The sequence below is a fragment of the Trichomycterus rosablanca genome, chromosome 22 (assembly GCF_030014385.1).
Source record: "Trichomycterus rosablanca isolate fTriRos1 chromosome 22, fTriRos1.hap1, whole genome shotgun sequence".
Lineage (NCBI taxonomy): Eukaryota > Metazoa > Chordata > Actinopteri > Siluriformes > Trichomycteridae > Trichomycterus > Trichomycterus rosablanca.
Genome location: NC_086009.1, coordinates 10,831,126 through 10,855,634, shown reverse-complemented (window position 1 = coordinate 10,855,634; position 24,509 = coordinate 10,831,126). Strand labels below are relative to the sequence as shown.

Here is a 24,509-nt window from a genome sequence, read left to right as displayed (position 1 = left end):
TGCGGGTTTGACAGAAGAAAAAAAAACGGAAAAAAACGAATCGGCTCCCAGTCAGGAGCCGGATCCCGTCGTTCACTTTAAAGAGCCGGCTCGTTCGCGACCGACCCATCACTACCAGACTAGCCTGTGAACTTTCTTTACTCATGGAACTAGATTAACTCCACAATGTCAACAGGGAGAAAGAGGAGAGTCGATATATGGACACATTTCTCATTTGACGTCGTGAAAAACAAGACGATGTGTAAACCATGTGGGGCGATCTAGGGTAAAAACACAACACATCTGAAACATCTGGCACAGCTGCTTTTACAGTACCCAGTTTTATAAAGAATGTAATATGCAATTTGTTATGAACAATGCATATATTTTTCAGGCAGAGCAGGCCTACTGGTCATTAATATTTTGTTATTGTTATGCTCAATAAGCAAGGTCAGGTAAATAAAGATGTTGTTTGAAATAAGTTAAATCTGTTTTTGTGTGTATTGCACATTCAAACATTAATAATATTCCATAACTGGTTAAAAATGTTTTATTTTGTGTAAGTGTATATAATGACTTAAATAATTTAAGGGAACTGATAAAAAAGCATTTACATTTTACACCCTTTATATTTATTTTAGGGCGGCACGGTGGCTAAGTGGGTTGCGCTGTCGCCTCACAGCAAGAAGTTCCTGGGTTCGAACCCCAGGTGGGGCGGTCCGGGTCCTTTCTGTGTGGAGTTTGCATGTTCTCCCCGTGTCTGCGTGAGTTTCCTCCGGGTGCTCCGGTTTCCTCCCACAGTCCAAAGACGTGCAAGTGAGGTGAATTGAAGATACTACATTTGTCCATGACTGTGTTCGATATAAACTTGTGTAATGAGTAACTACCGTTCCTGTCATGAATGTAACCAATGTGTAAAAACGTGACGTTAAAATCCTAATAAACAAACAAATATGTATTTTAGTCGACTGAATCAACTGTAGATTTAGTCGACTATATTCTTATGATAATTAGTCGACTAAAACTAGACTAAAACTAAAACAATTTAGATGACTAAATTATGACTAAAACTAAATTACATTTTAGTCAAAAGACTATGACTAAAACTAAATCAAAATTTGCTGTCAAAATTAACACTGGTTTTCAGCTGGTCGGGCATTTGCACTGCCAAGAGGTGGATGGTAGAAACAGCCTAGCCACTGCCAGGTGCACTCAGTGCCTGTCCCAAGCCCGGGTAAAAAAATAGGAGGATTGCAACAGACCAAGTCAGACCATATATGGAGCAACTAAAAGAAAAAAAAAATATTAGTTATTACTGTACTTATATTGTACAACTTTTATTTTTGTAATGCACGTGTAGTAAGTAGTTTTGTCACTAGGTGACTACTGTAACCTTTTAAAAATTTGTTCGCTTCATCGCTTCAACGCGAATGAACCTCGCCTTAAAAAAGTAACATTAATTAGGACTTAACGGAAGATATTTTAATCTCAAAATATATTTGATTATTTAATGCAGTGTGATTTCATGCAGTTTTATTCATTTTTTGACCCGGGAACGAGAAAAAAGAACCTCGAATAGCAGACAAACGTTTGATACAAACTAACTTTACCGCGGTCTCTTTCAGCCTGTTCAGGATAAATTAGGGAGGTTCTAGAACAAGTAACTGACGTGTGGCTTGACCAATCAGCTGCACATTTTACAATACCAGGCCCGTGCTTAAGAGGAAGTGAATACTGGGTGAATCCAGATATTAAACGGAAAATGATCAGATGAATAGAGAAGTAATGCGTACATAAATGTTAGTTTAATCCTATAATTTACATTTAATTTGTGTTTATTGCATTTAGCGGCCATTCCGATAAGCAGCTTGGTAAGTAACCGATAATTTCTTCTATGACAGCCAGCAATAGTGAATTGTGTATAACAGCCACAGATTTAACGTATATGCTAACTGGTTAGCTAGTGCTGTGTGATAGCCAGCAGGCTTACTGACTTATGTTGTTTTAGTAAAGTGTATTTACTCAAGTGTTTTAACAGCACTGTCAGAATGACTTTAACAGTTAGTGCTAAATTAATTTGTTTATCAACTATATGAAATACCGTTAGTTTTTCTTAAATAAAGCTACCTAGCTAGCATTAGATGTCACTGTCCTGCTTTCTGTAAAGTAAGGGTGTGAGTTACAAATCAGCAGCCTGACAGCATTACGACAGGACATTACAGTTGACCAATGACGTACTGTAATGACTTTGTTAGCCGTTTAATCATAGACATCCCTTATATGCCCATAATAACCTACCATTCTGTAAGTGTTTAATGGCATTGACCTTAATGTTTCTTGTTGATTGTCCCAACATCTATCTCAGCCAACATTGATTGCTTCTACCTTTCACTGTACTCACAAACTATTCAAAATGGATTATCTGACCAATATGCTAACAAGATGTAAGGCTGTGTCTCAATCTGCAAAGTGGTGTCCTTAACTCTGTATGGTTCATAATATTTTATTTTAATCTCCAGGCAGTATATAAAACGTGTTAGGACCTCCTTTTTCCTCATGTCTGCTGAAGCCTCTGGTGGAAATGTGGTCTCAGAGCCCAGCTGTGCCCCTTCATCCCCCAGCCATGCAACAAAGAAGAAAACCGGGCCAGGTCTGACTAGTAGTAAATATTTAAAGCTAAATGTTGGTGGCTCTCTACACTACACCACAGTCCAGACCCTCAGCAAAGAGGCTGGCCTGCTCAGGAATATGTGTGATGGCAGCACAGAGACTACTTTAGACTCAGAAGGTAAGACGGGGTGGGGTAGTGTGACAAAAAAAATGCATATTAGGAGAATTGTGTCTGTGCAATGTAAACATTCAAGTTTAATTCAGCGCTTATAGAAAATCTTTCTATAAATCTTTCTCAAAACCTCTTTGAAATAATAAATTTTTCTATCGTATTGGCAATTGGAAGAGAAACATTCCCAAAACATAACGCTGCCACCACCGTGATTTACCATGTATGGTATGGTGTAGTTTTGTGTTTTGGTTACCATTCATTACTAGTAGTGGAATCCTCAAGAAACAACTCATGTAGGGCTTTATAGGCTGGTAAATATATTTTGCAATTAAAACTTGAGCTACTGCATTTTGAACCACCTGGAGTCTGTTTATGGACTAGAGCATCCAGTGAGAAGAGCATTGCAATAATCTAACCTTGAAGTTATGAACACAAAGGATCACTTTTTCAGCATCATTGACAAAGTATATTTTTATTGTAGAGATATTATACAGATACAAGAAAGCAGCTGTAGTTATATTACTAATGTGTGCATCAAAGGACGGGACTAATTCCTTTGTGACACCTCCTTTTGTTTTTACAACTGAGCTGGGAGTCACGTACATTTAGCACCAGGTTAGACAACTTGTCCCTTGCCTTAGATCTAAGTTTTATCTTAATTAAGTAGAAGAAAATATAAGGTAGTTCCATTATTCCAGTGCTGCCAAAAATGTGTCCACCGATACGTTCTTTGCAAATTGGATCTACAAATGTAAAGATGGATTTATAGATTAAGTATGCCAAGCTACTCCTCGCCAAATAATAAGCATGTCTAGTCCACTAAGCATTGTTCTGCTGTTACAACAATATGTCAGCTCACTGCCAAAATCTAAGTGCTTTTAGTATATTTGTTCTTTTCCAGGTTGGGTTGTGCTTGACAGATGTGGACGGCACTTCTCACTGGTGCTAAACTTCTTACGAGATGGAACTGTATCACTGCCTGAGAGCCAGCAGGAGCTGCAGGAGGTGCTAAAGGAGGCACAATTCTATAGACTTCAAGGTCTTATTCAACACTGTCTGTCCACCTTACAGGTCAGCTCCACTGCCTACATAAACCTACATTTAATTTTAAAGGTTTATGTACCTTTCTTCTATATTTGCTCATTTAAATGTTCATATTTCCAATTAAAAGTTATTTTAACAAAAAAAAGATTAAGGCATTACAAATAAACACAAAATGCAGCTTTTAAATTATCTTTACTTTTATTGAAGATTTTCAAACCCTAAATCACCCATGTGAAAAAGTAATTGCCCCCACCCCCCAAACATAATTGGCTGTGTCACCCTTGGCAGCAACAACTGCATTCACACTTTTAAGATAACTTGTGATGAGTTTCTTGTGCACAAGGTGGTGACTCAAATTGAGTTCTCAGTCTCTCAGTTCAAATAATGCGTCAGCTGTTGGCTGTGAATGGAAATGATCTTTTTAAATGATCACATTAATTAAACAATTACTTTTTTTTTTTGTTATTGGTTAAGCGGTTAATTAATAACATTTCTAGTCTGAAAGACATTTGCACATACTGTTGGCCAGATGGTGTATGTTGATCTAACCAATTTCAGTCTACAGGTTACCCGTTGTTATCTTTATAAAGTTAGCTTGTAAATATTTTTACATCCTGTAGAAACGGAGTGATGTCTATGAGGGTGGCTGTTGCATCCCCATGATCACCTCTGCCAAGGAGGAACAAAGAATAATTGCAACCTGCAGAAAGGTGAGAAGAACTGTTCAACCTGTCTGCAGATAAAATGTATTCATGATATAATGAATTGTACTGTTGGGATTTTGTTCATATGAAATTAGTTGTAAATCTTGTTTTTTTATTTGTTTCAGCCTGTGGTGAAATTACAGAATAACAGAGGGAACAATAAGTACTCCTATACCAGGTACTTTTAGAACACAAACACCACTACACAAACGCCACTGCACACTGTTTTTAAATGTTTCAGGAAGTCTCAGCTGTCAAGGACAAACGAACACAAGCAATTGCAGTTTACCATATGTTACTGGAATTTTTAGTAAGAAAAATATGGCATTGCAACTAGTAAACAGGTTTGCATTTCAGGTTCTGGAATCACTTATCATGGTTTTGTAGCTTTTTAATAAGATTTAATTTGCCCTTAGACAAAATTCATTGAACCCACTTTATTGTTTTAAACTAAAACGTATTACATACAAAACATCATGTGAATAAACTGTCAGTCAGTAGTTTTAATGCGGTATATTGTTTTGACTTTCTGCTCAGGAACTGGAGAATTACTGGATAAAGGGGTGCCAACAATTGTGGCACACACAAACATTTGAGAAAAAAACTTAAGTACTTATCAGTGATTTTTGAGATGCTACACTATTACACCACCACCATCAGACTGTTCACACAAGTCTGGTCAAAGGGATTTATTTAATGTACTCCAAATTCTGATCAACAATTTCCCTACCTTTAACTGTTCAGTTACCATTAACTTGTGCCCACTGCAGCCTCAGATTTCTGTACTTAGCTAAGAGAAGTGGAAGTTAAGGTTGTCTTCTGCTGCTGTAGCCCATCCAAGTTTTAATGTGTTGTGCATTTCTGCTCACCATGCTTGTTAAAAGTGGTTACTTAAATTCTCATAGCTATCCCGTCAGCTTGAACCAATCTAGCCATACCCTTCTAATCTCTTTTATCAAGAAATCATTTTGCCCCGTAGAACTCACTGGATGTTTTTTTATAAACAGCTGTATAAAGCTGAATACGTACTTTAAATTATGGATTTTGTCTCCATATGCCAATTATGTATTTTTGGTAGAAAAGCTTTGTTTTTGACATTTTAAATCCAAACTCTCACTCTCCACTGCCATCATTCTTTGTCACTTGTGTATTAAAATTGCAGTTCTGCCATGTCGGTTTAAGATAAGCAACATTGTTTTGTAAACATTTACAGCATAGTTTAGAAGATCTATCAGTTATGATCACAAAGTATATGCCATTCCACTGCCAAATCTTAATTACAAGCAGAGCAACATTATATCTATTCCAATGCAGTAATAAATTGACTGATTTGTTAAACAGGTTTAACTTAATTGAATAAGTAAATATATTCATGATTATATAGTACAAACCCAGTTTCTGGATACAAGGATAGGATATTTTGTTAAATGTTAAAAAAAAATGTATTTGTTAATTCTCTTGAACATTTCTTTTATTGACAAATGTACAAAATGTAAAAAAAAATTTTTTGTAAGAATAAATACATTTTACACTTGATGCCTGCAGTACACTAAAAAATGCTGAGACAGGGCAAAATAAAAGTAAAGAATATTAAACCAAAGTAAAGAATGTTGAAGTTTTTGATACATACTGATAGCATAATTGGTATAAAAGGAGGATCCACCAAAGGCTTACCACTTTGTGCCAAACTGAGAAATTAAGATTGCAAATCTTAATTGCAAGTTACAATTCATTTAGGTCTTTTACCATTTACCATATATAATAATATTGTAAAATGATTCATGGAATCTAGAGACATTTAGTCTGTGTAGGGTAAGGCACTGTTGATTGTCACTATTTTACATTGAGTTAGAGTGTGATTGGTTAATTCTGAACACGGCCACATCCCTGATTATAAGAGGGTGTACACACATACTGTATGTAACCACAAAATAGTAAAAGTGGGAACAAAAAATTCCATCATTACAATTACCCAAATATATTAAGTTGTGAATGTTTTTTGTAAACATTTCTTGACCTCCACAGTAACTCTGATGACAACTTGTTAAAGAACATCGAGCTGTTTGATAAGCTGGGACTGCGCTTTAATGGCAGAGTGCTTTTCATTAAAGATGTACTCGGAGATGAAATTTGCTGCTGGTCCTTCTACGGAGATGGACGCAAGATTGCTGAAGTTTGTTGTACCTCAATTGTTTATGCTACTGAGAAGAAACAGACCAAAGTAAGCATGACTGTATACAGAGTTCTATGCATCCCTTAATCTTAATCCCTTGGCTTAATTGTGTATTTTGTTATTTTTCTTTAAATAGACAAAAGCTAAGCACTACCTCTGCAGCAAGTTTTTACATAACAATTACTGCAAATTTACTGTATGTTTAATGATTTAAAGGTTTAGAAATGTGTGGTAAAACTGTGGTATGTGCAAGTTTGGACAACCTACTAATTAAATAAATTACATCTTGAAAACACAGCTAGGAACTTGCAGCCAGCTTAAAGCCTATTTAATCAAGCTCAGGAATTTTCACATTTTTCTTTTCTTGCAGAATGCATCTAGTTATTCCTGGGTGGTTTTGCACATTAAGTTTCAGATCTACTTATATTTTTAACGATATTCAAGTCAGGGGACTGTAAAGCTATTAGATTAAGCTTGCATTTGTTGAAGTAGTTCATGATGAAGGGTTTTCTGAATTTTTGTCCTGTTGTAAAAGCCAGCCTCCTTGCAGCTACTAGCTGCCACACAATTCCAGTGCATAATTGATCCACACTCATGCTGGTCAGTGTTTTTTTGTTTTTTCATTAAAAGCTGTGCCTTTTTCATCAAACATATTTGTGCTGATAGTGGTTTTAAAATATTAATTTTACTTTACACTCTACAACACTTGTTTCCAAAATGCCTGTTTTGCCTAGATGTTTTGCATTGTTTAAATGTTCACATTTGTAATAAGTTTGCAAGGAAGGTTGTTCTGGTGACTCTTTCATGCAGATCATGTTTGTGGAATTACTGCTGCCTGGTAGGGACAGTGTACCACCACTCACATGTCTGTATTGCATTTATGGACAGCAAGCAAGTAGTTTATTCTGAGAGTTTCCTACGTCGACAATTTCCCTTAAATGTGACATTTTGCCCAGTAAAAATATGTTTTTTATAGCCTTTATCTCAGTATTGTTAGCGTTAGGTAGTTTCATATTTATATCGTTAGTCCGCTACACAAGGTTTGAAAAGTTGAACAACAATGGAAGTAAATTTAACTTTGAAATTTGATGCTAACAGTTCTGACAGGTGTACCAAATTTTGTTGATTACTTACAAAGCCCCTGTCTGTTCACAATCATTGCTATGCTACTACACTCTCTAGATCCCTGCAATATTGCAGTGCCAGAAATGGTATATTGCTGTTGTAATGGCAAGAATTAGGCAGTTGACTAAAGAGGCAGAACATCAAAAACAATAAAAAGTAGGTCTTTCTTATTGAAAAAAAAATTGTGAAAACAGCCAAGGTGTCAGTACAGTTTCCTACACTCTTCAAAGGCAATTAAAAACTGGAAGAAACTCCAGTATGATATCTGGTATGCCAAAAGCTACAATAACATCAAATGAAAGATTTCTGAGTGACAACAGATTGTGTGATGGGTGGCTCACAGGACAACTTCTTGCAGGTCCACTGAAATCTTTCAAGTTTTAGAAATCTTGTAGAAGAATGGGACAAAACCCCATCGTTTCTTATATATGCAGATGTAATCATTTTTAAATAATGTGCTGCAGAAAATGTGATTACTACTTTTAACTTAAATTAACAAAATGCGATTATCACTGAGGTTTTCAAACTTTTGCAAACAACTGTAAATAAAATATTTGGGGTTTTATCTTATTGTTTGTGTGGTTTCTAATTTTGTGACTTTTGTTTATTGTTTTTTTCAACTGTAGGTTGAGTTTCCAGAAGCCCGCATCTTTGAGGAAACCCTAAACATACTGATCTATGAGAATGGGCAGGGCTCTGGTCATGGAAGTATTGGTTTGTTGGACTCAAGTGGTGTCTCATCTCCTTATGTGGGCCAGCCAGAGGAGGATGGAGTTGGTTTGGGGGGTGGAGACAGACGTGTGAGGAGAATCCATGTGCGCAGACATATTATGCATGATGAGAGGGGCCATGGACAGCAGACTGTTTACAAGGACTAAAGTAGGGATATAGGAAGAGTTTTGAAAAGGTTGGAGGAAGAGTAGCGGTATGATTTTTAAAATTTTGAAAACAGGTTAAATGCAGGGATTTGCATTAAAGACGAGGTGATGGAGTAGAGGTGGGAGTCTGCCAGAGTTTTTGGTCCGCTTATACTGCACTAATGGTGGGGTAGAGGTTTGTATAAACTAGTTTAGAAATAATCTCAGATGAGCCACAGTGTGGTTTCTTTATTTTGTTTTTGAGGATAAATGTTCGTTGTTTTGAATTTTTATTTATTTTATTAATTTATTGTCCAAAGATTTTCATTTTTCAAAAGAGATCATGTTAGGCTAGTTATGTGTTCATGTAAGTGCAGGTTTTCACATTGGATGTTTGGATATGTGATGATAAACTGTGATGTTTTGAATGCAGATGTACTTGTGTTGTGTGAGAGCTAAGAAAAGGTACTTTGAAGTGGCCCCTAACTGTGTGATACATTTTCTTGGACTGAATATAATATGTTTCTGCAAATAGTCTTAACCCAGACTTTACACATACTACATTTAAAGTCATAAATTTACACATACCTCAGCCACATTTAAAGTTTTTATTTCAATTCCTGACATTTAACCCTCTTATGTCAGTTAGGATCACTTCTGTATTTTAAGAATGTGAAATGTCAGAATAATACTTAAAACAGTAGCCACTCAGGTGGCGCAGCGGTAAAAACACAGAGCTGGGATCTCGAATACATCGTATCGAATCTCAGCTCTGCCTTGCCGGCTAGGCTGAGCGGTCACATGAACAATGATTGGCCTGTTGTTCAGATGGGCAGGACTAAGCCGGATATTGGTCTCTCTCTGTCAGACTGGTGCAATTACTCTGCTGGCTGATTAGAGGAGCCTGCACAGAGATGAGGAAAGAGTGCTCTTAGGGTGTGTCTCTCCGTACACAACGCTAGGTGGCACAACACTCGTCAATGTGTGGGTGATAAGATGCATACGGCTTGCTGCCCACGTGTCGCAGGGGGCGTGGGTTAGCTTCGATCTCCTCAGTCAGAGCAGGGATAGCTTCGATCTCCTCGGTCAGAGCAGGGATCGGCATAGGCGGAGAGGAAGCATAATGCAATTGGACGCGCTAAAGGGGGAGAAAATGCATTAAAAAATGTTTTTTTTAAAACAAAAAAAAAAAAACTTTAGTTAAATTTCCAGTGGCTGAGAAGTTTACATACAAGTGGTTAGTATTTGGTAGTATTGCCTTTAAATTGTTTTACTCCAGTCAAACATTTCGGGTAGCCTTCCACAACCTTCTCACAAAAAGTTGCTGGAATTTTGGCAAGTTCCTCCTAACTGGTGTAACTAAGTCAGGTTTGTAAGCTTCCGTGCTGACACACTTTTTCAGTTCTGCCCATAAATTTTATTTTAATATTTAAAAAAAAAAATTCTTAGTGGAGTACTATCCACTGTCAATTTTAGGTTCTACTAAAGGAAGTCAAACATGAACATTAGTCATCAGAGGTTATGTAGATTGGCAAGTAAAGTTTAGTAAGGATTCAGGATTAAGTAACAGCACTTTTATAACGAGCACTGCATGTTTTAATACTGTATTCAGAAAGTGTACCTCTTACCCTCAATAAAAGACATCCTGTTTCAAGAATTCAGTAAGAAAAGCTTTTTTTCTTTTTATTATTATTTAACTTTTTTACTTTAAGTGCAAAAATGCGATCTCCAGTCACCTATGTTGTAGAGGCACAGATAGTGTGGCCCCTTTTTACTCACTTTATATTGTTTAGATATTTATGTTCAACATTTAAAACAATCAATTTTGATCAATTTAAACATTAGATGTTATATTTGGTGTGGTGTTGTGAGTAAAAGAGTAAAATTATGTTGAAGTCATATTTCCTTTTCATACCTTTTGTTATTCTTAGCAGTGACTTCCCTAATGTGTCACACTTTTGAGCCTGTTTTAAAGCGAGTGGAGTGATACTAGAAGGGAGTAGTGAAATTTAATAAATAACATTAGGCAGAAGTAACATTATTGAAGTTTCTTAAATGCTAAAGTAACTGTTTTATTTAGGATTTTACACATAATTCATCAGTTCAGATTTAGGTCAAACACCATTACAGGCAATTTTGTGTTTTTTTATTTACATGTTATTAACAGCTTGTTTTTGGACTGTGAGAGGAAACTGGAGCTTCCGGAGGAAACCCACTCACAAGGAGGGCATGCAAACTCCACACAGAACCTGGACCACTCCACCTGGAAATCAAACCCAGGACCTTCTTGCTGTAACAATGTCTTAATAGCATATTTATATAATGTTGGAGCTAGTAACATTCAGTTTAGGTCTCGGTGACTTATGTAAGTTTACATCTCATGAAACGTTTGATAAAATCAGACTCGAAAGCAAGTAAGTTATTACTTATATCAGTGGTACACACCCAAGCTTTGTGGTTGCTTAGTGTTAAGTCTGTGCAATTGTATGTATACCATATGATGCTCATTGAGTACATTATAAACTAATTATGACTTTTTTAAACCACCTCTACAATCTGATTTAATTTCAATGAATGGTTGAAACAGATTTTTATTAATTAAAGAGCCCTCAAAACAACATAAAAAAGAAATTGTATATTTTATTCTGTTAACATATGTTAAAATACAATAACACTAAAAATAACATGCAAAATTCTCACACTCAGTAATGCAAAGATGAGCTGATTGCAATTACAGAGCTATAAATAAAATTAATGATGATTACCATAGACATCCCAACTCTCCGTGAAGTTCCGGGAGTCTCATGCATATACATAGCGGCTCCCTGATGCCCGCAAGTCAGATAAAATCTCCCGGAATCTAGAACGAGCGGCCAAGAGCGACACTAACGCGCATGCAGGAGACAAAGACTTTTTTTGACTCCCCCCGATCGCGTATTAAATCCATTATCTGATATACAATCTAGCGCACTGTGTAGGGAACATAAATCAATTGTCTAATATACTGTCTAGTGCACTATGTAGGGGACATAAATCCGTTATCTGATATACAATTTAGTGCACTATGTAGGGAACATAATTATGTAATACACTATTTAGTGCACTATGTAAGGAACACAAATCATCATCTAGTTATACTTTCTAGTGCACTGTAGTGAACATAAATCCGTGATCTGATATACAATCTAGCGCACTGTGTAGGGAACATAAATCAATTGTCTAATATACTATCTAGTGCACTATGTAAGGGACATAAATCCGTTATCTGATATACAATTTAGTGCACTATGTAGGGAACATAATTAATTATGTAATACACTATCTAGTGCACTATGTAGGGAACACAAATCATCATCGAGTTATACTTTCTAGTGCACTATGTAGTGAACATGAATGCGTTATCTAATACACTATCTTGTGCACTATGTAGGGAACATAAATCTGTGATCTGATATACAATCTAGTGCACTGTGTAGGGAACATAAACCAATTGTCTAATTTACTACCTAGTGCACTATACGTAGTATACGTAGGGAACATAAATTCATATCTAAAATACTATCTAGTGCACTATGTAGGGAACATAAATCCGTTATCTGATATACAATTTAGTGCACTATGTAGGGAACCTAAATCCGTTAACTAATACGCTACCTAAAGCATTATGTAAGAAACATAAGTCTATTATCTATTACACTATCTAGTGCACTAAGTAAGGAACATAAATTCTTTTCTAAAATACAATCTAGTGCACTATGTAGGGAACATAAATCTATTATCTTTCACACTATCTAGTGCACTATGTAGTACACATAAATGTGTTTGTGACGCGAACAGTTAGCTTAGTAGCTCAGTTAGCAGTTCCTAAAAGTTCTGTTATCACCCATATCCTTTGTCAAGTCAAGTCAACTTTATTTATATAGCGCTTTTTACAATAGACATTGTCTCAAAGCAACTTTACAAAATCCAACATTGAGACTGTGTCCGAATCCCAAAGAGAGGCAGGAAGATTATTCCAAAGTTGTGGAGCTTTGTAAGAAAATGCTCTTCCACCAGCCGTGATTTTTTTAATTCTAGGAACTATAAGTAACCCTGCATCTTGTGAGCGAAGTGGACGTGCCGGGTTGTAGTGATTAATAGATTCACTCAGATACTGTGGAGCCAGACCATGTAGTGCTTTATAGGTTAGTAAAAGTATTTTGTAATCAATGCAGAATTTAACTGGCAGCCAGTGTAGAGATGATAGAACAGGACTAATATGATCAAATTTTCTAGTTCTAGTTAGCACTCGAGCTGCTGCATTTTGAACTAACTTGAGTTTGTTTATGGATCTACCAGATCATCCAGTTAGACGAGCATTACAATAATCTAACCGAGAAGTTATAAACGCATGGATCAGTTTTTCGGCGTCATTAACAGATAGTATATTTCTTATTTCAGAAATATTATGCAAATTATAGAAAGCAACTCTAGTAATATTATTGACGTGTGTATCAAAGGAGAGATCTGAATCTAGTGTGACACCCAAGTTTTTTACATCTGAGCTGGGAGAAAGAGTTTAGGTTTAGCACCAGGTTAGACAACTTGTCTCTTGCTGCTTTAGAGCCAACAAGTAAAACCTCTGTTTTATCTGAATTAAGTAAAAGAAAATTACACAACATCTAGTTTTTTTATGTTGTTTACACAATCTTCTATCTTACTGATTGTGTCAGTATCATTTGGTTTGGCTGATATATACAGCTGTGTGTCATCTGCAAAGCAGTAAGAATTTATGCCATGTTTATGAATAATTTTTCCTAGTGGAAGCATATAGAGTGTAAATAATAGCGGTCCCAGTACTGACCCCTGTGGAACACCACACTTTACTTTTGTAGTTTCCGAGCATTTATTATTTACATAAACAAATTGAGAGCGGTCAGTCAAATATGATTTGAACCAAGAGAGTGCGAGTCCTTTAACACCTACTGTATTTTCTAGCCTATCCAGTAAAATGTTATGATCGACCGTATCAAACGCTGCACTAAGATTTAATAGAACAAGAAAAGAGACACATCCATTATCAGAAGACATTAACAACTGGATGAAAATTTTTCATGAATACAATTTTCATTCAAATAAGAACATAACTGTTTGGAAGTTTGAAATTGGCCTATAATTAGAAAAAACATGTGGATCAAGATTAGGTTTTTTAATCAGGGGTTTAATAACAGCACTTTTAAGGAATTTAGGTACGTACCCAAGGCTAAGGGATGCATTGATTAATGTAAGCAGGGGCTCTACAATAGCTGGGAGTAAATCTTTAAGTAAACGAGTTGGAACAGGATCGAGTATACACGATGATGACTTTGATGATTTAATCAACACAGTTAGTTCATTTTGGGAGATTGGATTAAAGGAATTTAGTTGGATTACCTTGTTACTATTATCATCACTATTCTCACCAATGCTGCTCAGAGTGAGTTCTTAACATTGGCAGGTGACACACTATGGGTGTGTTCGAAAAGCTAGTGAGCTCTCTACATAGACAGCATTTTACGTCATCCTGTGCGCGCTCCCGAGAAGGAGGCTGTTCGAAATCCTAGATGCCTTAAAATCCTCACTTCTGAGGCATCTTATTATTTCAATGTTATTTTGGCTCAAGAACGAGTGAGCGTCTGACGCTGCCTTAGTGATCAAGGCAATCCCAGCATTCATGGCTGACGGGGGGGCGGAGAAACGAATGGAGTTATTTTCAAACGTAAATAAAATATTACTGATTTTTAACTTGTATAAACTTGTACCGAGTGTTTTTATTTGCAAGTTCGGGCTTGTCAGGAAATTTAACCGTTATCGGTACATGAAGGGAGATGTTATTGACGTTAGCGTGCTGTGCTACCTCAGTTTATTGGTTTTAATGGCGAGATGCTAAATGCTAAACGCGATATGCTAAACCCGATGGAATCGCTATCTAAGTAGTGCGTTCGAATAACCTGCTTTATAAGTCACTAACTTATTAGAATCCTCTCTACTAAGTCAGCTGCCTATGTAGACAGTAAGACAGCAAGGCAGCTCACTAGGTTTTCGAACACACCCTCTGACTCTGAAGTCGTATTTTTTCTATCTTATCATTAAAGAATTTTTTTAAATCATCGCTGGTACAGTCGGGTGGTATATTAGATTCAGTTTCATTGACGTTTTTAGTTAATTTGGACACTGTCTCAAAAAGGAATTGTTCTTATTTTTCTCTATTAGGGACGAATAATAAGATTTAGCTTTTATAAGGGCATGTTTGTATTCAGTTAGAGCATCTTTCCAAGCTATCTTATACACTTCCAGTGTAGTGTGACGCCACTTGCGTTCTAATGTCCGTGCTGCTTGTTTAAGTGCGCATGTGTGGTCATTGTACCATGGAGCAAGTTTTTTCTCCCTAATCAGTTTAGTTTTGAGTGGGGCTACATTATCTAAGGTTGTGCGCAATACGGTCTCTAGGTGTTGAGTTGCCTGATCTAGTTCTTTAGGTTCTGATGCTGATATATTTGATAATTCTGGTAGGCAGTTTATGAATGCTGCTGCAACTTAAACATACTAGTTTTATCAGATGAACATTTATTGGCTATGTCAGAGATAAGTTCCACAGAGAGTGAAGACATGTATAAGATGAGCTCCTGATTTTATTTAGTATTTTTGTTTCTGGAGTGAGATAAATTTTAGTAAAACAGTTAATATCTACAATAATCTTAAATGTAATATTAAAGATAAGTCTTTTTTTTTTTTTTTTTTTAATAACTTGATTAGGCAAAACCTGATAAAATAACATATCTGGACAGAATCTTACCAAAAACAAGGCAACTTCAAAAGAAAAGAAGAAGAAGGAGAAAAGATAACACAAAGAAGAAGAAAATAAAGTACAGAGGATTTAACATGTATTAGGAAGAGGAGGAAAAAGAAAAGTAGAAACAAAGGCATATAAACAGGAATAAGGACAGCATTTCCACAAAACCTGGACAAATCTGCTCTGCTTCTGCACACTGAGGGTAGGAAATCTAAGCACACAGTCCTAAACTGCACACCCACATACCCTCTACAAAAAAGGATTAGAAAACGGAAGATAAGACAGCTATAATTTATTTTCTAAAGGCTTACTGTGCTAATTGTTTATTAAATTGCTAGTATCATTCAAATATTGATACCTTTTAAAATGGCCAATGAGGAGACAGTAACAGTAGCAACAGTAACAGCAACAGTAACAGCAGTAGCAGTGAAGCCCCGCCTCTTTGAGTTTCCTCAGGAGGTTCAGACAGAGAATAGCAGACAGCAGTACAAGATCAAAACTCAGAAAGAAAACCCTTTTAAACCCAGTTTAAAGACTGTGGTCTAAATAAAGGGAAAAACACCACCAACAACCTACTCTTCTACACAAACCACACCGAAGACTGGCACTCTGCCATCTGTTCTCATTTTAAACATGTCACTAAACGTGGTATCTGTAAGGGACGTCAAATTTATGTATTTGAAGACTGTGATAAAAATGCAGAACACAGATTTTTAACTATAAACCTGTACCAGACAGGTACTATCATGATTCAAGGTAGTGAACATGCACTGGGAAAATTCGCAGATGTTTTTCCATCAATCAGAAGCTTGTGTCTCAGGGACAGTCTGAACCCCTCCTCTGAATTACATACCACTGAGAGAGACACAGAGTCAGGTAAAAAACCCTGCACCATCCCTCCACCGAGCCCACACCTCAGCACCACTGTGACCCAACTCAGAGACAATCTAGCTCTGTTAGAGACCGAGCTGATAGAACTCAAAGAACACTTTTTTAATCACAACATCCCCAACCCAGACACCGAGCTCAGAGACCAGATCAACCAAATTAAAAACCAGCTAAAAGTGACTGTACAGGATCTGAAAGGAGAGATTAAGAACCTACACCAGGACAGGGAAAAACTACAAAATGAGCTGAAGGAATATAAAGAGAAAGCAGAAAAAGAACAAATAAACATTAAAGCAGAGCTGTTCAGAGAGATCTCGAACCTCAGACAGGAGCTGCACAACAGAGACTCCATTAAAAGGACTTCCCCTGGGCCTTTGTCACAATCTATCCTCGGACCCTCATCGCAGTCCGCCCCTGAGCCCTCACCTCAGCCCACTCCTGGGCCCTCAACACTGCCCAATGCCAAGACCTCATCTCAGCCCACCCACTGGCCCTTATCACAGCCCAACCCTGGGCCTTCAACGATGCCCATCGGCAAGCCCTCATCTCAGTCTACCCCTAGGCCCCTAATGCCGTCCACCCAACCCTCATCACAGCCCACCCCCGGGCCCTTATCACAGCCCACCCCTGGGCCCTCAGCGCTACCCACCGCCAAGCCCTCATCCGTGCCCACCCCCGGACACTCACAAGAAATGCCCACATCCCCACAACACCAGCAGAATATCCAGCCAGGAACTCACACAAACACAGAAGTCGTCATACTAATTGATTCAAATGGCAAATTCTTACAGGAGAAAAAGCTCTTCCCAGGATACACAACATCAAAAATTTGGTGTCCCAGAATAAAAGATGTACACCAAATCTTCCACAAAAATGCCCTAATTCAGCCCAGTTATATAATCATTCACACAGGCACAAACGATTTAAGAATAGAACAGGAACGTGTTGGAGCCTTGATGTGCAGAGCTGCAGAAAGAGCTGCAGAGACCTTCCCCAACACTAAAATCATCATATCAACCCTCCTACCACGCAAAGACTTCCACCCTGACACCATACAGAAAGTAAATTCCTACATCTCCAGAGGATGTGCTCTCATTCCTAATGTACACCTCGCTCATCACACCAATATTACACCCCATCACCTATACGACCATGTGCACCTGAACAAAAACAGTGTTAAAGAATTCGCCAGAACACTAAAGGATGCAGCACTGGGCAGACACACACCTACTCACACAGCGGACCAACAGAGAGGACAACTCCCAAAGCTACAACGACAAACCTACAGCTACAGCACACCCATCAGACGACCACCAACACAACCGCTTTTAAAAAAAACTCAAATGGGACACAACTTAAAAAAACAAAGCATACCTCAACCTACTCAGCGCTCTCACCTGACCAGACCGGCACCAGGCAAATTACCATCACTTCAGCCTGGACTACTGACAACTCCACCAGCTCACCGGCACCAACCAAAGCATTCAGAACCAGCAACACCACTCCACCTCACCCGGACTGAACAAACACATCTCAGCTATGCTCAAGCACTCATAGGACCACAACACACTGACGAAATGGGTGAGATCAAACAATTACTGCAGTACATTTGCAACAAACTGGTTTAAAAAAAAACTGCCCTTTATGTATATATGATTGTTTGACTGATTTGTCTCATTCTGAAATGAAATAATTATAAATGACTTCACTCACCATCACCACGTGGAATATCCAGGGGCTAAATTCCTCAGCCTTTGGTATAAAAAGTTTACACCCTGAATTACACAAACAGATAAAACACCTTGACATTATCATTCTACAAGAGACATGGTGTAGGGCTGATACGGTCACTTACTGTCCTCAAAACTACAGGGAAATTCTAATACCCTCCCAAAAACTGAGCACAGTGCACCAGGGCAGAGACTCTGGGGGGCTCATCATCTGGTATAAATCAAACGTACATAATTTCATAGACACAATAAAACAAGCAAAATACCACATCTGGCTTAAATTAAACAAATCTATATTATCATCACAGAGGGACTTATTCCTTTGTGCCATTTACATCCCTCCTTCAGAGTCTCCATACTACTCAAATGATATATTTACAGAACTAGAGAGAGAGACGAGCCATTTCCAGGCCCAGGGAAATGTGCTCATCTGTGGAGACCTGAATGCAAGAACAGGAACACAATCAGACACTTTAAAAACACACGGAGATCACTTTATTAAGAATAATATGTTCCTTAATAATCATTCCTCTTCCATTTACAGGAATAACTATGACATTGGGATAAACAAAAACGGAAAAGACCTCCTGCAGCTCTGTCGAAGTCTGGGTCTGTACATTGTCAATGGTAGGATACGAGGGGACTCATAGGGAAGATACACGTATTGCTCATCTCTTGGGAACAGTACAGTAGATTATATGGTAACAGATTTAGACCCTTTCTCTCTCAGTGCATTCACTGTCAAACCACTAACCCCTCTGTCTGATCACAGCCAAATTACTGTGTTCATTAAAAAGACAGAAACTAACCCCACCACACACACACGGCCCAGTAAGCTGTACAACATCCCCAGATCCTACAGATGGGCCGAGAACAGCGCAGAAGAGTTCCAGAAAACAATCATCAGCCACCAAACTCAAACACTCTTAGATAGCTTTCTGGACACTGCATACACTCACAGTAAAGAAGGAGTAAATCAGGCAGTCCAAAAAATTAACCTAATCTTTAGAAGAACAGCAGAGAAGGCAAAACTAAAACTTAGATCTACACTAAAACCCAAATTAACAAAAGATGACAGCTGGTTTGATAAAGACTGTCAACATTTACGAACAGAACTCAGAACATTATCAAATCAAAAACACAGAGACCCAAACAACACTAACATACGACTTCTTTACTGTGAAAAGCTTCGACAATATAAACGTACACTCAGAACCAAAAAAGCACAACACACAAACAAACAACTGACACTAATTGAGGAGTCAATCAACACACATCAATTTTGGGACAACTGGAACAAACTAAATAAAAGAGAATTAGAAGAATTAGCCATTCAGGATGGGGATATATGGACAACCCATTTCCAATCACTATTTAAAAACATAAAATTCAACACAAATTCAGAACAAAATGACATCAATAGAAGACTTATAGAACTTGAATTGGCTATTAAAGATAATCAAAACCCTTTAGACTCCTCCATTACTGAGCAGGAACTCCTTAATAAAATAAATAAATTAAAACCAAAGAAATCATCAGGACCTGATGGAATCCTGAATGAAATGATTAAACACAGCAGTTCCAAATTTCGATTGGCCATTTTAAAACTCTTTAACCTGGTTCTGAGTGTAGGTTCCTTCCCTGAAATCTGGAATCAAGGTCTCATAACACCAATTTACAAAAGTGGAGATAAATTCGACCCTAATAATTACCGGGGCATCTGTGTGAACAGTAATCTGGGGAAGTTATTCTGTAGTATAATTAACTCAAGGTTTTCAAGCTTCCTTATTGAGCACAATGTCCTGAGTAAAAGTCAAATTGGATTTTTACCAAATTACCGCACAACTGATCATATTTACACCCTACACACCCTCATTGAAAAATATGTAGTTCAAAACCATGTAAAAATATTTGCCTGCTTTATTGACTTTAAAAAGGCTTTTGACTCAATTTGGCATCAAGGATTGTTTTACAAACTATTAGAAAGTGGTGTAGGGGGTAAAACATATGATCTTATCAAATCTATGTACACAGAAAACCAGTGCGGAATAAGAATTGGCAATAAACAAACAAATTTTATCTCTCAGGAGCGTGGAGTGAGACAGGGCTGCTGTCTGAGCCCAACTCTATTTAACATCTATATTAATGAATTGGCCTCCATGTTAGAGCACTCAGCCACGCCCGGTCTCACTCTACACGACTCAGAGATTAAACTCCTGCTGTATGCAGATGATCTGGTCCTGCTGTCCCCCAGCGCTCAGGGTCTCCAGCACAAACTGGACCTGCTGCAGCAGTACTGTCAGACCTGGGCCCTGACAGTCAACCTCAAAAAGACTAAAATTATGACCTTCCAGAAAAGATCCAGATCTCAGGGAACCAAACACACATTTAAATTAGGACATCATGAAATTGAACACTCTAAAAACTATACCTACCTTGGACTAAACATTAGTTCATCAGGAAACTACAACCTGGCAGTGAATGAACTGAGAGAAAAAGCACGCAGAGCCTTCTATGCCATAAAAAAACAAACTTCTGTAGAAATCCCAATCAAAATTTGGCTCAAAATATTTGGCGCAATAATTGAACCAATTGCCCTGTATGGCAGTGAAGTGTGGGGCCCGCTTACACACCAACAATTTAACAAATGGGAACAACATCCAATTGAGACCCTGCACACAGAATTTTGTAAAACAATATTAAAGGTGCACAGACACACCACCAACAATGTGTGCAGGGCAGAATTAGGCCGATACCCACTTATTATTAATATACAAAAAAGGGCAATAAAATTCTGGAATCATCTCAAAGAGAGCGACCCACACTCGTATCATTACAAAGCTCTGCAATACCAAGAGCTGAGCAAAGATACCAGTCCCCTCATCCAACTGGCCCTGAGTCACTGCATTAACACACCATTAACACATACTAACACACCACTAACACAGACTAACACTATTAAGACTCAAGACCAGAACCTAATCAGAACTGATCAAATTACACATGAATTAAAGATAAACTATTTGGCCTATTGGGAAACACAAACTAAACTCCAAAGTAAACTACAATGTTATTTGGCTCTAAATAGACAGTATAGTGTGGCAGATTATCTCAGCACTATAACTGATCCAAAACTCAGAAACAGCTTGACAAGGTACAGACTCAGCGAACACAGCCTGGCCATCGAGACGGGACGACACAGACAGTCCTGGATGCCCAGAGAGGAGAGAGTGTGTCAACACTGCTCTTCAAACCAAATAGAGACAGAGCTGCACTTCCTCACTGAATGTACAAAATACACACAAATTTCTCTCAAACCCTGACAAGCTGCCCTACCTACTGGGGGAGCACAGAGCGAGCTGCACACTCGCAGCTCTCTACTTACACACCTGCCACCAGGTGAGGGACAGTGAGTGACCTTATACTGTATCCCATACACACCCACACATACTCGCACACACACATCATCATACACACACCATACACACACACCATCAAATGCACGCACACGCGCACACGCACACACACTTACAAATACTTTTTCCACACATACATATACACACTTTATATACTTGTTCTAATTTGTTTATGTTAATTTTTTAATTCTAATTAGTAAGGTTATTGAACATCCTTTAAATTAATATGAATGTTTACGTATGCAATTATTATTATTATTATTTTTTTTTTCATTTATTATCTAGTTTGTAAATGCGCTTTGGCAATACAAATGTGAATATTTGTCATGCTAATAAAGCACTTTTTGAATTGAATTGAATTGATAAGAACTTCAAACGAGTTTGTTATGGGAGATGATTTTACAGACCTATGTCTTTGTCATAAATTGTGGTTATTCCTCCACCACGACCGCTAAGACGTGGCTTATGTTCATAACTGTAACCCGGAGCAGTTGCTTCATTTACAGTGGTGTTCAAAAAAATAGCAGTCCAACACCATTAACCTGATAAATCACTGTTTTTAGTAGAAAATATATTTCTACATTGCAAATAATTCACTTGAAAGTGTAGTAGAGTAATGAAAACAAAACAAACCCAACAATTAGGACATGCATGCCGCTCATTCTGAGTAATCGAAGCATTGATTGAAAGGGGGTTGTTCAAAATAATAGCAGTGAGGAGTTCAATTGGTGAAGTCACTCATTCTGCAGAAGAACGGGTGTCAATTTTGGCCCTTATTTAAGTTAGGAGGGTGGCAAATGTTGCACAGATTGGTCATAGTGCATTTCCTTCTGAAATACTGGGTAAAATGGGTTGTTCCAGACACTGTTCTGATGAACAGCGTACTTTGATTAAAAAGTTGATTGTAAAGGGAAAAAACATACAGAGAAGTACAGCAAATTATTGGCTGCTCATCTAAAATGATCTCAAATGCCTTAAAGTGAAAACCAAAACCTGAAAGACGCAGAAGGAAGCGTGGAACTACTGTTCGAATGGATCGAAGAATAGCCAAAATAGCAAATACTCAGCCAATGATCACCTCCAGAAAGATCAAGGAACATCTGGAGTTACCAGTGAGTACAGAAGATGATTAAGTGAAGCCAATTTACCAGCAAGAACTCCTTGCAAAGTTCCGTTGTTAAGAAAAAGACGTGTCCTGAATGGGTTCAAATTTGGCAAGGAACACATTGACTGGTCCAAAGAGAAATGGCCCAACATTTTGTGGACTGATGAAAGCAAAATTGTTCTTTTTGGGTCTAGTGGCCGTAGACAGTATGTCAGACGACCCTCAAGCACTGAATTCAAGCCAAAGTTCACTGTGAAGACTGTAAAGCATGGTGGTACAAAATGATGATATGGGGATATTTCTCATACCGTGGTGTTACGCCTATTTATCACAGACGAGGGATCATGGATTAGTTTAAATATATCAGAATACTTGAGGAGATCATGTTGCCCTATGTCGAAGAAGAAATGTCCTTAAAATGGGTGTTTCAACATGACAATGACCCAAAACATCTTGGTTACAGACAAACAAGATTGAGATAATAGAGTGGCCAGCCCAATCCCCTGACTTCAATCCAATAGAGAACTTGTGTTCTGACATCTGAAACGCGTTTTTTTTTAAGGCAAAACCCAAAATTGCAGAAGAACTGTGGAATGTATTCTAATCATCCTGGACTGGAATACCTGTTCTGAGGTGCCAGAAGTTGGTCGACTCCATGCAACACAGATCTCGGAAACAATTGTTATGACACTAAATATTAGTTCAGTAATTTAAAGTAAAGTGAAACCTTAAACATTTTCAGTTCATACATACATTTTTTGAGTTTTAAAGAAAAATGCTGGCACTGCTATTTTTTTGAACAGCCGAATATTCATTTTTCTTAATTTTCTGTAAAGGATTAACACAAACTGGCTAAATTTTGTTAATGTTTTGATTTAGAATTGAAAGTGTAGTATTTTCAGTGCATTTGCATTTATGGAAATAAAAGTTATTATAATGATTTTGCGCTTTATTCACTTTTTTAAAATCACTGCTATTTTTTTGAACACTACTGTAAACCTAGATACTCATTAGGTGTAGCCCAGGTCTCAGTTAAACAAAGTGCACTAAGACAATTGTCTGTGATAATTTCAATTACAATTTTGCATGCAAGTGACCTGATGTTTAGAAGTCCTAGCTTTAGTTTAGCCTTACTAGTGTTTTCATGATGCTTATTTAGATTAATTTTAATTAAGTTATTATGACATACTTTTTTATTTTGTTTTGGCTTACACCTGCCACTGTAAACAGACACAGTCGCAATGGTTTGTGACCTTTGGTGTGTGTGAGAGGTTTTTTAGCTTTTTTTTTTTTTTTTTTTTTTTTGGGCTTGGGGGTCGGGGTCGAGGTCCGGGGGTACCTCCCTGAAATGAGTTTTTGCAACTTGGGATGTCTGATAACATGATTTACCTCACCTTTGTACTAGTGCGAAACACAGACAGAAGGATCTGTTGGAAAACTTGGAGAACTAAAAAATGTTGGAGAACTAAAAAATACTAGAATGATACAATGCTTATATGTTACAAAACAAACTGCTGTTCTTTCTACATTTTAATAAGCTAACAAGTGTCTAAGTTTTGTACAGTGGTTAGCTATGTAGCTAACCGTTAGTTGAACAGTGCTAGCTGGTTAAATTAGCTAATAATATCTGTATTATCTGTAGTGCAGGAAAACAAAGACTTCTTCCACAATAATGTTGTTCATGCAACAACATTTGTATTTAGCAGTGATATCTGCTAAAAACTCAGCTACTTACCTATTATCTTTGCTTAGATGCTTTTATATCATTTAAAAAATTTAAATCCTGATCCAAATGTTGAAATGACACAAATGAATAAAATACTGCAAGTTGCAAAGTTAGTCACTTTTTAAATACTACTGATCTGGTTTGGATCTGGTGTGAATGTGCTCACACT

The 24,509-nt window shown here is 37.5% G+C and overlaps 1 protein-coding gene across 1 annotated transcript; it reads left to right on the top strand.

The window, feature by feature from the left end:
- The first annotated feature begins 1,678 nt into the window (after positions 1 to 1,678).
- kctd13 (potassium channel tetramerization domain containing 13) lies at positions 1,679 to 10,321 on the top strand. The gene is made up of 7 exons (XM_063018587.1): positions 1,679 to 1,850; positions 2,499 to 2,767; positions 3,663 to 3,832; positions 4,426 to 4,515; positions 4,635 to 4,687; positions 6,535 to 6,730; positions 8,434 to 10,321. Exons 2-7 carry the CDS (start codon positions 2,536 to 2,538, stop codon positions 8,683 to 8,685), a joined length of 993 nt encoding a protein of 330 aa, XP_062874657.1. The 5' UTR covers positions 1,679 to 1,850; positions 2,499 to 2,535; the 3' UTR covers positions 8,686 to 10,321.
- The last annotated feature ends 14,188 nt before the right edge of the window (positions 10,322 to 24,509 follow it).